We start from the raw sequence: 13,686 nt of genomic DNA on the forward strand, positions 1-13,686 counted from the left end.
TATGGACTGGTGAGTAGGATTGTAGTTATTGTGTGGACTGGTGAGTAGTATTGTAGTTATTGTGTGGACTGGTAAGTAGGATTGTAGCTATTGTGTGGAATGGCTAGTAGTATTGTAGCTATTGTGTGGAATGGCTAGTAGGATTGCGGGTTTTAATACTGATCGTTGTGTTGTAGCTACTCTCTGGACTGGTGAGTAGGATTGTAGCTATTATATGGACTGGCGAGTAGGATTGTAGTTACTGTGTGGACTGGTGAGTAGTATTGTAGCTATTGTCTGGACTAGTGAATAGTATTGTAGTTATTGTGTGGACTGGTAAGTAGTATTGTAGTTATTGTGTGGACTGGTGAGTAGGATTGTAGTTATTGTGTGGACTGGTGAGTAGTAGTGTAGCTATTGTATGGACTGGTGAGTAGTATTTTAGCTATTATATGGACTGGTGAGTAGGATTGTAGTTATTGTGTGGACTGGTGAGTAGTATTGTAGCTATTATATGGACTGGTGAGTAGGATTGTAGTTATTGTGTGGACTGGTGAGTAGTATTGTAGTTATTGTGTGGAATGGCTAGTAGTATTGTAGCTATTGTGTGGAATGGCTAGTAGGATTGCGGGTTTTAATACTGATCGTTGTGTTGTAGCTACTCTCTGGACTGGTGAGTAGGATTGTAGCTATTATATGGACTGGTGAGTAGGATTGTAGTTATTGTGTGGACTGGTGAGTAGTATTGTAGCTATTGTGTGGACTGGTGAATAGTATTGTAGTTATTGTGTGGACTGGTGAGTAGGATTGTAGTTATTGTGTGGACTGGTGAGTAGTATTGTAGCTATTATATGGACTGGTGAGTAGGATTGTAGTTATTGTGTGGACTGGTGAGTAGTATTGTAGTTATTGTGTGGACTGGTGAGTAGTATTGTAGTTATTGTGTGGACTGGTAAGTAGGATTGTAGCTATTGTGTGGAATGGATAGTAGTATTGTAGCTATTGTGTGGAATGGCTAGTAGGATTGCGGGTTTTAATACTGATCGTTGTGTTGTAGCTACTCTCTGGACTGGTGAGTAGGATTGTAGCTATTATATGGACTGGTGAGTAGGATTGTAGTTATTGTGTGGACTGGTGAGTAGTATTGTAGCTATTGTGTGGACTGGTGAGTAGTATTGTAGTTATTGTGTGGACTGGTGAGTAGTATTGTAGTTATTGTGTGGACTGGTGAGTAGGATTGTAGCTATTGTGTGGAATGGCTAGTAGGATTGCGGGTTTGAATACTGACTGTTGTGTTGTAGCTACTCTCTGGACTGGTGAGTAGGATTGTAGCTATTGTGTGGAATGGCTAGTAGGATTGCGGGTTTGAATACTGACCGTTGTGTTGTAGCTACTCTCTGGACTAGTGAGTAGGATTGTAGTTAGTGTGTGGACTGGTGAGTAGTATTGTAGTTATTGTGTGGACTGGTGAGTAGTATTGTAGTTATTGTGTGGACTGGCGAGTAGGATTGTAGCTATTGTGTGGAATGGCTAGTAGGATTGCAGATTTGAATACTGACAGTTGTGTTGTAGCTACTCTCTGGATTGGTGAGTAGGATTGTACTTATTGTGTGGACTGGCGAGTAGGATTGTAGCTATTGTGTGGAATGGCTAGTAGGATTGCAGATTTGAATACTGACAGTTGTGTTGTAGCTACTCTCTGGATTGGTGAGTAGGATTGTACTTATTGTGTGGACTGGTGAGTAGGATTGTTGCTAGTATGTGGACTGGGTAGTAGGATTGCGGGTTTGAATACTGACCGTTGTGTTGTAGCTACTCTCTGGACTGGTGATGGTGATGCAGAAGACTTTCGCCAGATAGCCAAAGGCAAACTTCTTGATAGCTGAGGGAACTCCTTTTCCTCGTGTGCCCTTGTGGTGGATATTCAAGGTCAACACAGTCATCCCTGTAGCAGACGACACTATGAATATTGTTGTTCCATAGTAGATACCTACAACAGTGGTAATAAGACAGAACTGATGGATGGTTTTACAGTTGATAGTACATTTGTATAGTATATTCCTAGTCCTCAAAATGAAAAAAAAAAACAGAAGAAAAGAAAGAAAGAATAGAAAGAAAGAAGGAAGGAAAGAAAAACGGCAGAAAGAAAAAATAATGTTTTTCATAGTATATATCTGAAAGAGAAAACTGCACAAAGACCGAAGAACAAACAACAATAACCAAACACTAAATGCATCGCATATACATCCAAATATCATAAAACAACTCAAGTGTAGAATATTCTTTTACTTTAAAACTAAATTCTGCAACAGCCTTTACAGAATAAAGGAAACTTGTTTAATCAATGCCGACACTAAATAGTACGACCTCTTGCTTCAGATTGTGTGTAATTTGCGTATTATATATAGTTGATCGTTCACCTTTCAGAGGTAAAAGGATACCTGACCTGTTGGTCCATCACGACCAGGAAGACCGTTTCATACCCCTGTTGGTAAAAGGCGCCAGGATTTGGTTCAAACGTAGCTGGGAGGCATGGCGAAAATGTACCGAAATGATCTCCCCATAACACGTGCCGGTAATTGACTCTCGATCGTAATAACTTTTATTCTATCCAGGTTGTTGAAGAGTCTTTGGTCGGTCATTGAACGATCATTCCAAATGGAATGCGTGCAAACTGTTTTCCAAGTGTTTGATTAGACCAGTGCTTAGCAGCAAATCGGACGCTCTTGTTACATTAAGTGTCATATTTAGGGTCGTGCGTGATAGTAGGGTTATTAAGTGTCATGTTTAGGGGAGTGCGTAGTACTAGGGTTAGAGGTCAATCGCTGTATTGGTAGTAGAAAATTACTTCAACAACAAGTTGTGTAAAATTAGATTTACAATAATTGCGTAATTAAAAAAGTCATTTTCAAAAAGGAAAAGAAGGTTAAAAGTTCATATAACCATTTCAATCAGCCTTAACTTTCGCATGGTGTGTGGGAGGGAAGGTCGATAGGTATTTTCCAAAGTTAAAGTTGCTATTTCCAATATAGTTTTAATACCTAGAGTTTAGAAGAGATCATCACATTGTGGTTCCTCCCCGTGCCGTGTGTACTGAGTTGATGAGAGTTGGTCATATGTACTAACGGTGACGCCCAGCCTGTCCGCATGTCTGTTTGTCTGTGTCTGTCTTTAGCTGTGTATGTGTCTGGCTGCATGATGGATGGTCAGTGGATGGATGGATGAATGATTGATGCATGACATATATATTCCTCTCTCTCTAATATATATTCCTCTCTCACTCACTCTCTCTTTCCCTCTCTCTATTCTATCTACCACCACCCTCCCTCTCTGCCCCCCCCCTCTCTCTCTCTCTCTCTCTCTCTCTCTCTCTCTCTCTCTCTCTCTCTCTCTCTCTCTCTCTCTCCACCGATAGATATATTAGATCTATTCATTCACTCTCCTGGGCAAACACCTCAGCTATCTGAACAGAGGGTTAGTGGTTAGTTGTTAGTGAGAAAAAGGTCGGCGTAGTGGTCTTACAGCTACCCAATGAAACGTTAAACTGGATCTGAGTGACAGCCGGTATCGGGAGGCGAGCCCAGTGTCTACCAGCCTTATGTCCGATGTCTTACCCACTACACTACCGATCTAGCTATAATACACATATTGGTAGACATATCTAGTCTGATTGTGCTAGTTTGTTTGTATTATTATTTTTTCTTTCTTAAAGCTTTGTTTTCACTGTATTGAGATCGGCATGGGAGGCTGTCGGCCATTGACCCGTCCTTCAGGTAGATTTCGGAGACTGTTTTGTCTGCAATTACAAGAATACAGGACGTGTGAAGTAGGCTTTGCGTAAACAACTGAACAGATGTTTCTAATTTGAATACAGTCAAAGGTACAGTTTATTGAAATTGCCTTCATATTTCATCGTGTTCGTCTTCAGAAGACCGAACACCCACCCATCCACCCACCTCTCCTCCAGCTACTCTATTGATGTGAAGGAACCGCCGTCTGTCTCGTCTCTGAAACAGAACTAACGACCAGAGGGTTGAACACAGCAATGCTCTGGCAGCCTCGCAAACTATCCGACTTCAAAGAGAACCGGTCATCGGGTTTTGAGCCAAAAATAACAAACAAGAAATATTTCATAACGTCATATTAAAGTGGCAATGTCGAGAATATTTATGGACTGAAAAAGAGAGAAAGTACCGCCCTGTCTTATTCCTTAGCCTTCTCCGGCGTGTTGCCAGCTAAGTCATACAACGTGTGTGTTTAGTATGTACATATTACGAGTTTTTTCTCCTCAATCTATAACACTTTTTATCATAGCATTAACTGCATCATTATGCTTAATACATGTATATGTTTTTCGTTTCCTTTCTATTTATATTTGCAAATACTTCACAAACATGTTTCAGAATCGCGACATTGATATGTTAATACCGTTACCGGTTAACTGTTGCAAACATGTTACCGGTTAACTGTTGCAAAGATGTTTCAGAATCGCGACATTGATATGTTAATACCTTTACCGGTTAACTGTTACACACATGTTTCAGAATCGCGACATTCATATGTTAGTACCGTTACCGGTTAACTGTCACAAACATGTTTCAGAATCGCGACATTAATATGTTAATACCGTCACCGGTTAACTGTTACAAACATTTTATAGGACATTTTATTTGTGCTAAGCATATAATAAGATATAAAATAACATATGTGATAATAAACATAGGTTCACAGTGGCTGATCACAATTTGAGACATGGTTTCATAAAAGAAGTAACTATAAAACTTTCTGTTTATATATTTTCCACCATTTCTATATGAGCCCGTAACATATCAAGTGGACATGTTTCATAAGCATCAGCTGTTAGTGTCTGTCAGGTGAATGATGTAGAGCAAGGGACACATTTGTAAAATATACATCAGCTGTTAGTGTCTGTCAGGTGACTGATGTAGAGCAAGGGACACATTTGTAAAATATACATCAGCTGTTAGTGTCTGTCAGGTGAATGATGTAGAGCAAGGGACACATTTGTAAAATATACATCAGCTGTTAGAAAGAAAGAAAGAAATGTTTTATTTAACGACGCACTCAACACATTTTATTTACGGTTATATGGCGTCAGACATATGGTTAAGGACCACACAGATTTTGAGAGGAAACCCGCTGTCACCACTTCATGGGCTACTCTTCCGATTAGCAGCAAGGGATCTTTTATTTGCGCTTCCCACAGGCAGGATAGCACAAACCATGGCCTTTGTTGAACCAGTTATGGATCACTGGTCGGTGCAAGTGGTTTACCCACTGAGCCTTGCGGAGCACTCACTCAGGGTTTGGAGTCGGTATCTGGATTAAAAATCCCATGCCTCGACTGGGATCCGAACCCAGTACCTACCAGCCTGTTGACCGATGGCCTAACCACGACGCCACCGAGGACGGTCAGCTGTTAGTGTCTGTCAGATGAATGATGTAGAGCAAGGGACACATTTGTAAAATATACATCAGCTGTTAGTGTCTGTTTGTAAAATATACACCAAAAAGGAAACTCGGATGTATTTTGAATTGATCAATTGTAAGAATGAACTCTTTTCCAACCCGGCTATATCAATGGCTAAAAAGTGAATGGTAGTAGTCATTTTGTTTGATTCTTTTTTGCATTAATAAAAGGTTATATTCTAACATGGCGAGAGAGGGAAGAGAAAAAAAGAGACAAAAGGATGGAAGGGAGGGAGAGAGAGAGAAAGAGAGAGAGAGAGAGAGAGAGAGAGAGAGAGAGAGAGAGAGAGAGAGAGAGAGAGGGGGGGGGGGATAAACATCCATCTATCATGCTTGCCATACAGCTAGAGACACAGAGATAGACATAAACAGAAGACAGACATAGACATATGTATAGACAGACTCTCAGAGATCGACACAATCCATACACACAGAGAGAGGAGTACAGTAGTGTTGGCTGGAAGTCACCAGTCAGTTGATACAAATCCTACACTCCCTACAGTAGGGTTCACTGGAAGTCACCAGTCAGTTGATACAAATCCTACACTCCTATTAGCACGCAGACATCAATGGATTAGGAGTCGCAAATCAAACGGAAAAGATGATCGAGTTTTATAACGAAGTGGCGACAACCTCGGGGACTTGGAGCGAAACTTTAAACGATTAACTTGAGTACTTTTACATAAAACACCGGCTTAGAGCGTGCTCAGCCGAGATAGCGAGGCAACGTCTTCTCATTCTGTCGCTTACTTGCACATCATATAAATAGCGTCTACCCAGATTATAGAGCGCAACACCAGAAACAGTTCACCATCAGATAGACGGCGGAACGGTTCAGCTATCGGAATGGAAAGGGGCTAGATGTTTTGTCACACATACTAGTCACAAGAAGTTAAAGGCCACATGGACACTGCATCCGAAACAGGACATCTCATTCGCTCTGCCAGTAGTACAGGGACACTCTTGCAGTCTTTGAATGACGGAATCGCTTACTTTCAGGCATTTCGCTACTTGTATCATTGACATGCCACCATTCAGCCATGCCAGGGTTCAACCACAGTCCAGAATACTCAGTTTATATCTTGCTGACATGGTTATCCAAAACCAGATTGCAAAGAAATGTATACCCTCTCAATTCTAATCAGACATTCAAAGTGTTAACATAAAAAAAAAAACGTTTTACGTGCATCATATCATTTTTGTTTTCAGGCAGGTGTCCTGCTTGGCAAAAATAAACAATTTTGTATTCTTTTATGGGGCGATCACACTGGCCTGAATGAGCTTCCGTTTGTTTTCCGTATACGAAAGTGGTGTGATTTTTTAAACTGGCCGAATGCCCCTCCGAATGTGTTTTCCTCAATGTATCACCGAATGCTTTCCGTTTGTTTTCCGAATGTTTTCAGTATGGTTTCAGAATGCTTTCAGAATAGACCGAATACTTCCCGCATGTTGACTTCGAAAGGTTTCCTTTCCGAATGCTTTTCTTATGCTTTCCGAATGCTTTCAGAACACGGCGAATCGACCTAGAATGGACCGAACTCTTTCCGCATGCTTTCCGCAGGGTTCGGAAAGCGTTCGGAAAGGGTTCGTCATGTTCTATGTCCATTCGGGGTGTTCGGAAAGCATACGGAACATACTGTGCATTCTGGAAGTGTACGAGCAGTTCGGAAAATGTTCTGAAAGAATACTGGAAAGGTTCTGGCTATTCGTTATACATTCGGTGGCATAAATGTAAAAAAATCCGGAAAGGATACTGAAAACGTTCGGAAAGCATTCGTCATGTTCTAGGTCCATTCGGGGTGTTCGGAAAGCATACGGAACCCAGCACCTCCAAATTTTCATTCCGAATGCACCAAGAACTAGAAGCATGCTTCCCGGACGTTTTCCGTACATGCCGTATGCTCCTAGAATGCTTCCCGAATACTTCCCGAATACACATGGACGCCACATTCGGATGGTCGATGAAAATTATTTTGAACATGCACAACCAATTTTTGGAGCTACCGAATGCCGTTCCGTATGCATCCGTACGGAGCCGAACAGCCAGTATGCTCCTAGAACACACTGAATGCTTCCCGAATATGATCCGTTCGCTCCCCGAACACCCAAATTCCTATTCGGAAAACAAACGGAATGGCATTCGGGCCAGTGCGATCGGGCCATAATACATTACGCTTTCTACCGGTAACCGTATAAATTCTGAGTAAAAGGCTGGCGTGCATGCTATCTGCAATGCTTTAACCACGTGTGTAACCTACTTTTTATTACTTGTCACCGCCTCTGAATTTTGGTTTGAATTTTTGATAAAGTAAGATCAATCTTATACTTGTTGAGACTAGTACATTTCTCTATCACTGTCATTTAGAAGAGATAACCTGACAACCGAGGTTTTTAGTCAGGACAGCTTGAGCCTTGTTTTTTTGCACTTGAAGTGTTTATACTATAGCCTTGTTCAATATAGCGAGTAAAATAAATCAACGAGACACAACTTCCGGTGATTAAGTTGGCGAACACAGCAATGAGACAATAAAAAATTTGCAATTATTTTTCAGTAATGTTGAATAAATTGAAATTATTTTTGTATTTTAGTCAGTTCGCCACAATAAATGTACTTTTTATTCGCTTAGGCCTACTTAGTACTTGTAGTTTAACCACAACTAGCTGATCACTGTTGAATGTCCTTGGACGTCGAATCAATCTGATGTCATCAACTGGTGGTGTTATCTTACTGTAAGTTTCAATAGCGGCAAATTATATTACTTAGCCTACTTATATTACATAATATTTAATAATTTGCATTTTAATATCATTATCTTTTTCTAAAGAAAGTATTTCTGATTAAATGCCTGGGCTTCTTTCTTACATTCTCCCCCACCTCCCAATGCAAAGTGTAAGGACCCAGTGACGCCGGCTGTTGCGTGTCAAGAATCGCGCGTCTCTATTTGTCTACGTGATCGGAGGATGTTTTCTCTTGTTCTCCGCCGACCCCACTGTCGGAGCAGTCCATTGGTCCGTTATTGACCTTTAATTAGAGCTACATCCAGGCAGCCGCAGATTAATCGCAAACGCTCACGTCGCATGACAAAACTATTTAAACATGTGTTGACCCAAATTACACTATAAAATGCAAAAGTTCCGATATTTGCAGCCTACTATGACGCATTCCGGAGCATGACTTTAGCTTAAAATACGAATCGACAAAACGAAAAGAGAAATCCTTCCGGAAATTCAACTGTGATGCATTCACTTAAGGAAAGCCGGTAACATGAAACGAAAGCACCGCCACGCATCCAATTAAACTAAAAAAAAACCCCTCCTATTCACACGCGCAAAACAACAATAACAACAACAACGACAACACCACCACCAACAACAACACTACTCTAAGTCGTATAAGTGAGAGATCGATGGTATCCAGTATTTTTTGAGCGAGATGTTTATATAGGCCAACATACACAAATTAATTTAAAATATTGCACAAATCATTCTCCCAGCGATAGATATTTAAAATCTTCATATTTCCATGTCAACCCCTCACACACTATAATTAATTCCCATCTTAACTCCCACAATAATAGAACTAATTTCCATCTCCAATCCCTCCCATGCAGTCATTCATTGTCTAGACCAACCACAAGGCTGTACCATCCACAGAAGGCTTGGTGTAGTAAATTGTCAAAGGGAAAGTACAAGTAGAAATGCCTTCCCCAGACCAGGCCTGTAGGAACGATATCTGCAGAGGGAGGGGACATAAGCCAGAGTTTTATCTTATTATTTAGTTAGAGTAGGACAAAAGAAAATCGTACATTTTTGTCGTTCTCAAGTGTGTGTGTGTGTGTGTGTGTGCGCGCGCGCGCGCGCGCGGATGTGTGTGTGTGTGTGTGTGTGTGTGTGTGTGCCCCTGGCCTCTCTAATTCCTACGGCCCTGAAACCCCCAAAATCGAGTTTTTAATCATAAGGCCTGGGCGAAATTGGAGAATCCATAATTTACCGAGATGTTCCGAATGATGAAAGGTCAAAGTGAAACTAAAAGTAGAAGTAGAAAACGAAAGCCTATACTGACCAATCAAAGGTAAGACATCCGATGTTGGCGGCATACTCTCCGTAACCAGCATCATGAATACAGTCATTGACAGAAGCGTCGTGATCCCCATGGTAACCTTCTCTCCGGAATCTGACGGAATATAGAAGCCCAGCAGGGCCACCAACGTTATGAGAATACACGGTATGATCATGTTGAAAATATAAAACAAAGGTCTCCTCTGCATATTTATCACATACGAAATATCCGGGTACGGCTCAGCACAGCACGAGTAAAACCTCACTGTGCGCACAACGCGCAGGCGCAGCAGGTTCCACTCGCTGTTGGGGATGTAGTTTGAGTCGTCACCGTCCCCGGTAGTCATGATCAGGTTCACTTGGTACCCGTCGTACGTCCACGAGGCGAACATCAGCGTGCAGTTCTGTTCGTCAAACGGAAAGTACCGAACGTTGATGGCGCACGAGCTCTTGAAGATCGTCATGGAGAGCCACGTGATGTTGCCGTCGTTGGTGACGATGATATTGGTGCTGATGGAAGAAAAATACGACGACACGTCGGCACTGAAATAAAAGACAGGAAATCAAGTTAATCACAGTTGCATATATTGGCGCTTCCAGCAATTACCTTTATTCTTATGTCTTAAAAAAAAAAATAAAAAAAAATAAGAAGAATTAAAAAAAAAATTAACCTATGGAATTTAATGACTATTTGTTATGAAACCTTCCTTAAAATTTTCATTGAGATCATTTTGTTTTCTTTCAAAAATTAATTTAAAAATTAATACGGTTTGTCAATTCTACGGTTCACTTTTGATGCAAACCAACTGTAATGACATCAGTCCTTTCAGTACGTTCCAATGCGACAGGTGAATAGCTTTAATACGTATTGTATGAAAAGTGAATAATGTTTATACGTCCTTTGCTATAGGTGGACAACTTCAACATTTCCAGTGCGATAGTGAATAACTTCAATACTTCCTGTGCAATAGGTGGATACATTTAATACTTCATGTGTGATAGGGTAGATAACGTTAATACTTCATGTGTGATAGATAGATAACTTTGAAACATCCTGTGCGAATAGTGGATAGGTTTAATACTTCCTGTATACATATTTAATACATATTTATTACAGAAAAGTACATGTATGTCAGGCTTCATAATCCAGTGATAAAAGATCGGTAACGTTAATACTCAGCATGTGATAAATATATGAAATGAGATGGTCGTGTGTTTAATGTTTTGTGTGCGATAGCAGAGACTGAACACAGCCATAGGTGGAATACTTTAATATGGCATGTGCGATAGGTTTAAGTTAAAGTTTAATACTTACTTATTATAGAGAAGTATGTCAGGTTTCCAGATAGCAGTGTGTGAAAGGTGAATAAGTTTAATACTTACTTATTATAGAGAAGTATGTCAGGTTTCCAGATAGCAGTGTGTGAAAGGTGAATAAGTTTAATACTTACTTATTATAGAGAAGTATGTCAGGTTTCCAGATAGAAGTGTGAGGAAGGCGGATGACTTTAATTCCGCCGTATTTCTTTGGATCCCATCGTAGCCCATAATCCATCCATATCTGAATGACAATAACAATAGCCAGTGTTAATCTATATCTGAATGACAATAACAATAGCCAGTGTTAATCTATATCTGAATGACAATAACAATAGCCAGTGTTAATCTATATTGCCCGCCTACTGCTTTAAAAGCCAAATCATAGTTTTACTCAATTTTAAAATATAAAATACAAATTCTAACTGGCAGAGATCATAAACCTATCATAATGACAAAATAGTTATTTGAACTCTTAAATACTATATCTCGAATATGCGTGAGTGTATATGCATGGTATGTGTGTGCGCATGCGTATGTGTGTATGTATGTGTGCATGTATGTGTGTGTATGTATGTATGTATGTATGTATGTGCATGCATGTATGTATGTATGTATGTATATGTGTGTGTGTCTGTGTGTGTGTATGTATGTATGTATGTGTGCATGTATGTGTGTGTGTGTGTGTGTGTGTGTGTGTGTGTGTGTATGTGAATACAATTTTTATTACATTATGAAATGAATGCGATACTCTAAAGCATATTAACGAAATACATATATATATACTACTCAAAAGAATTTAAGGGTCAAAAATTTATAACCAAATAAGTTTCAGAGTGTATTAGATTGATGATGTAAACTACACCAAAAATTTAATTTATTGTTCTATATTTACAAAAAACCACAAATAAACATTACTGTATACAAGAAAGTCACATGACATGCTGTCAAAGTTGAAGGTTGTCAAACATGGATTTTACACATTAGAACATTCGTTTAATAGTGTGTGAATCCACCCCTGGCGCGAATACACTCGACACATCGTTGCCTCATGCTGTTGATCAGACGTCTGAAGAACTCTTGGGGAATGGCCTGCCACTCTGCCATAAGAAGTTGACCCAGACCATGAAGGTTGGCCGGAGGGGCATGGTTATCCCGAACTCTCCTGCCTAATTCGTCCCAGGCGTTCTCTATTGGGGCCAAGTCAGGCGAATATGCTGGCCAATCCATCCTGGCGATACCTTGTTGTCTGAGAAAGTCCGTTACCACCCTGGCGCGGTGGGGTCTGGCATTGTCATCCTGCAGAACTGCCCCGCCGCCAATCTGCTGAAGGCCTGGGAGAACCAACGGCCGGATAATCTCATTCAGATAGCGGATTCCATTCAGATTGCCATCCACCACATAGAGGGGGGTCCTGTGGTGGATAGAGATGCCGCCCCACACCATGACGCTGCCACCACCGAACCGGTGACGTTGTCTAACGTTAACGTCAGCGAAGCGCTCCCCAGGACGTCTGTAGACACGAACCCGACCGTCGTTGAACTGGAGACTAAACCTGGACTCATCAGTGAACATCACTCGACCCCACTGAACACGTTGCCACCGCAGATGAAGTGTGCACCAGTGACGTCTGGCCGTTCTGTGACATGGTAGGAGTGGTGGTCGAACAGCCTGGCAACGGCAGCGTAGATTATTGGCTCTCAGACGATTGCGTATGGTTTGATCAGACACTCGAGTTCCAGTCGCAGTCCGCAGATTGTCACGTAATCGGCGTGCAGTGGTTGTGCGTTGACGTAGAGCCATATTGGTGATGTAGCGGTCCTCTCTATTTGTAGTGCTTCGGGGTCTTCCCGAACGTGGACGATTTCGAACAGAATTCGTTGCTTGGTACCGTTGCCACAGTCGGCCAACGACACTCTGACTGACACCAAGTCTCAGAGCAACATTTCTTTGCGTATTGTCATCCTGAAGCCAAGCAATAGCCCTTCCTCGATCTTCGATAGTCAGTTGACGTCGTACCATTGTCGAATTTGGAGTGTGCACCGTACACGAACGCAAGCTCCAATTATACGGAAATTCAGCATTGGGAACATGGAATACACGTGCAAAGCGTGCAAATGAAGCGCTTTGTGAAAAAGCAAGTTATGGGCACTTAGCAGACATTTCGCTTTCGCCCTAATTTACGTGCAAATGTAAGCATGTTTTCGCCATTAGAACTAGTCGACAGTGTCAATGACAGTGTATTTTAATTCATTTATGGGTTGCTTAGACCCACTTTCGTCAAAATGGAACAATACCATGCGTGACATTATGGTCTAGCTAATATAACTGACATTCAAAAAATAATGTCGAAAATATCGTCTGACCCTTAAATTCTTTTGAGTAGTATATAGCAGGAAGCGTTAGTTTTCAGAGCCCCCCACAAAGAGTACTTAAACCCGTTCCCCATAATATAAGCACGACATATAAACTGTACGTGTTTCAAGGCAAAACCTACATTATCCGTACTTATAAAGGAAAACTTTAGCTGGTCACATACCAGTTACCGCTATGAACGAATATCATCCTCCAAAATGAAACTATTAACAGTGTAGATCAAGTTGGTGATGTAGGTTCTTGTATTTTCTTTTCAAACATGAAACATGATTAACAAGTTCCAGAATTGATGCGGCGATAAGGCGCTTTTCCAGTTTTAATTTGTTTTTAAAGCACGGATTGCACTGAAAAGGTGGGTATATTTTGTACCGAAGTGAGGGGAATATTTAAATTGAAACCAGAATGCACGTCCTTGTTCATGCACGATGGCATTTTGGCTCCAAATGCGGTTTTACATCATAACAA

At 40.9% G+C, this 13,686-nt stretch overlaps 1 protein-coding gene across 1 annotated transcript in view; it reads right to left on the reverse strand.

Moving 5' to 3' along the window:
• Nucleotides 1-13,686, reverse strand: part of LOC121381804 (neuronal acetylcholine receptor subunit alpha-10-like) — a 125,140-nt gene that overhangs the window by 17,811 nt on the left and 93,643 nt on the right. Inside the window, exons 4-6 of the mRNA XM_041511160.1 lie at nucleotides 10,980-11,089; nucleotides 9,533-10,071; nucleotides 1,779-1,969 (exon numbers count right to left, since the gene is read on the reverse strand). Coding sequence (XP_041367094.1) covers nucleotides 1,779-1,969; nucleotides 9,533-10,071; nucleotides 10,980-11,089 — 840 coding nt within the window. The remainder of the gene's footprint in view (nucleotides 1-1,778; nucleotides 1,970-9,532; nucleotides 10,072-10,979; nucleotides 11,090-13,686) is intronic.

The sequence above is a fragment of the Gigantopelta aegis genome, chromosome 9, assembly GCF_016097555.1.
Source record: "Gigantopelta aegis isolate Gae_Host chromosome 9, Gae_host_genome, whole genome shotgun sequence".
Classification (NCBI taxonomy): Eukaryota; Metazoa; Mollusca; class Gastropoda; order Neomphalida; family Peltospiridae; genus Gigantopelta; species Gigantopelta aegis.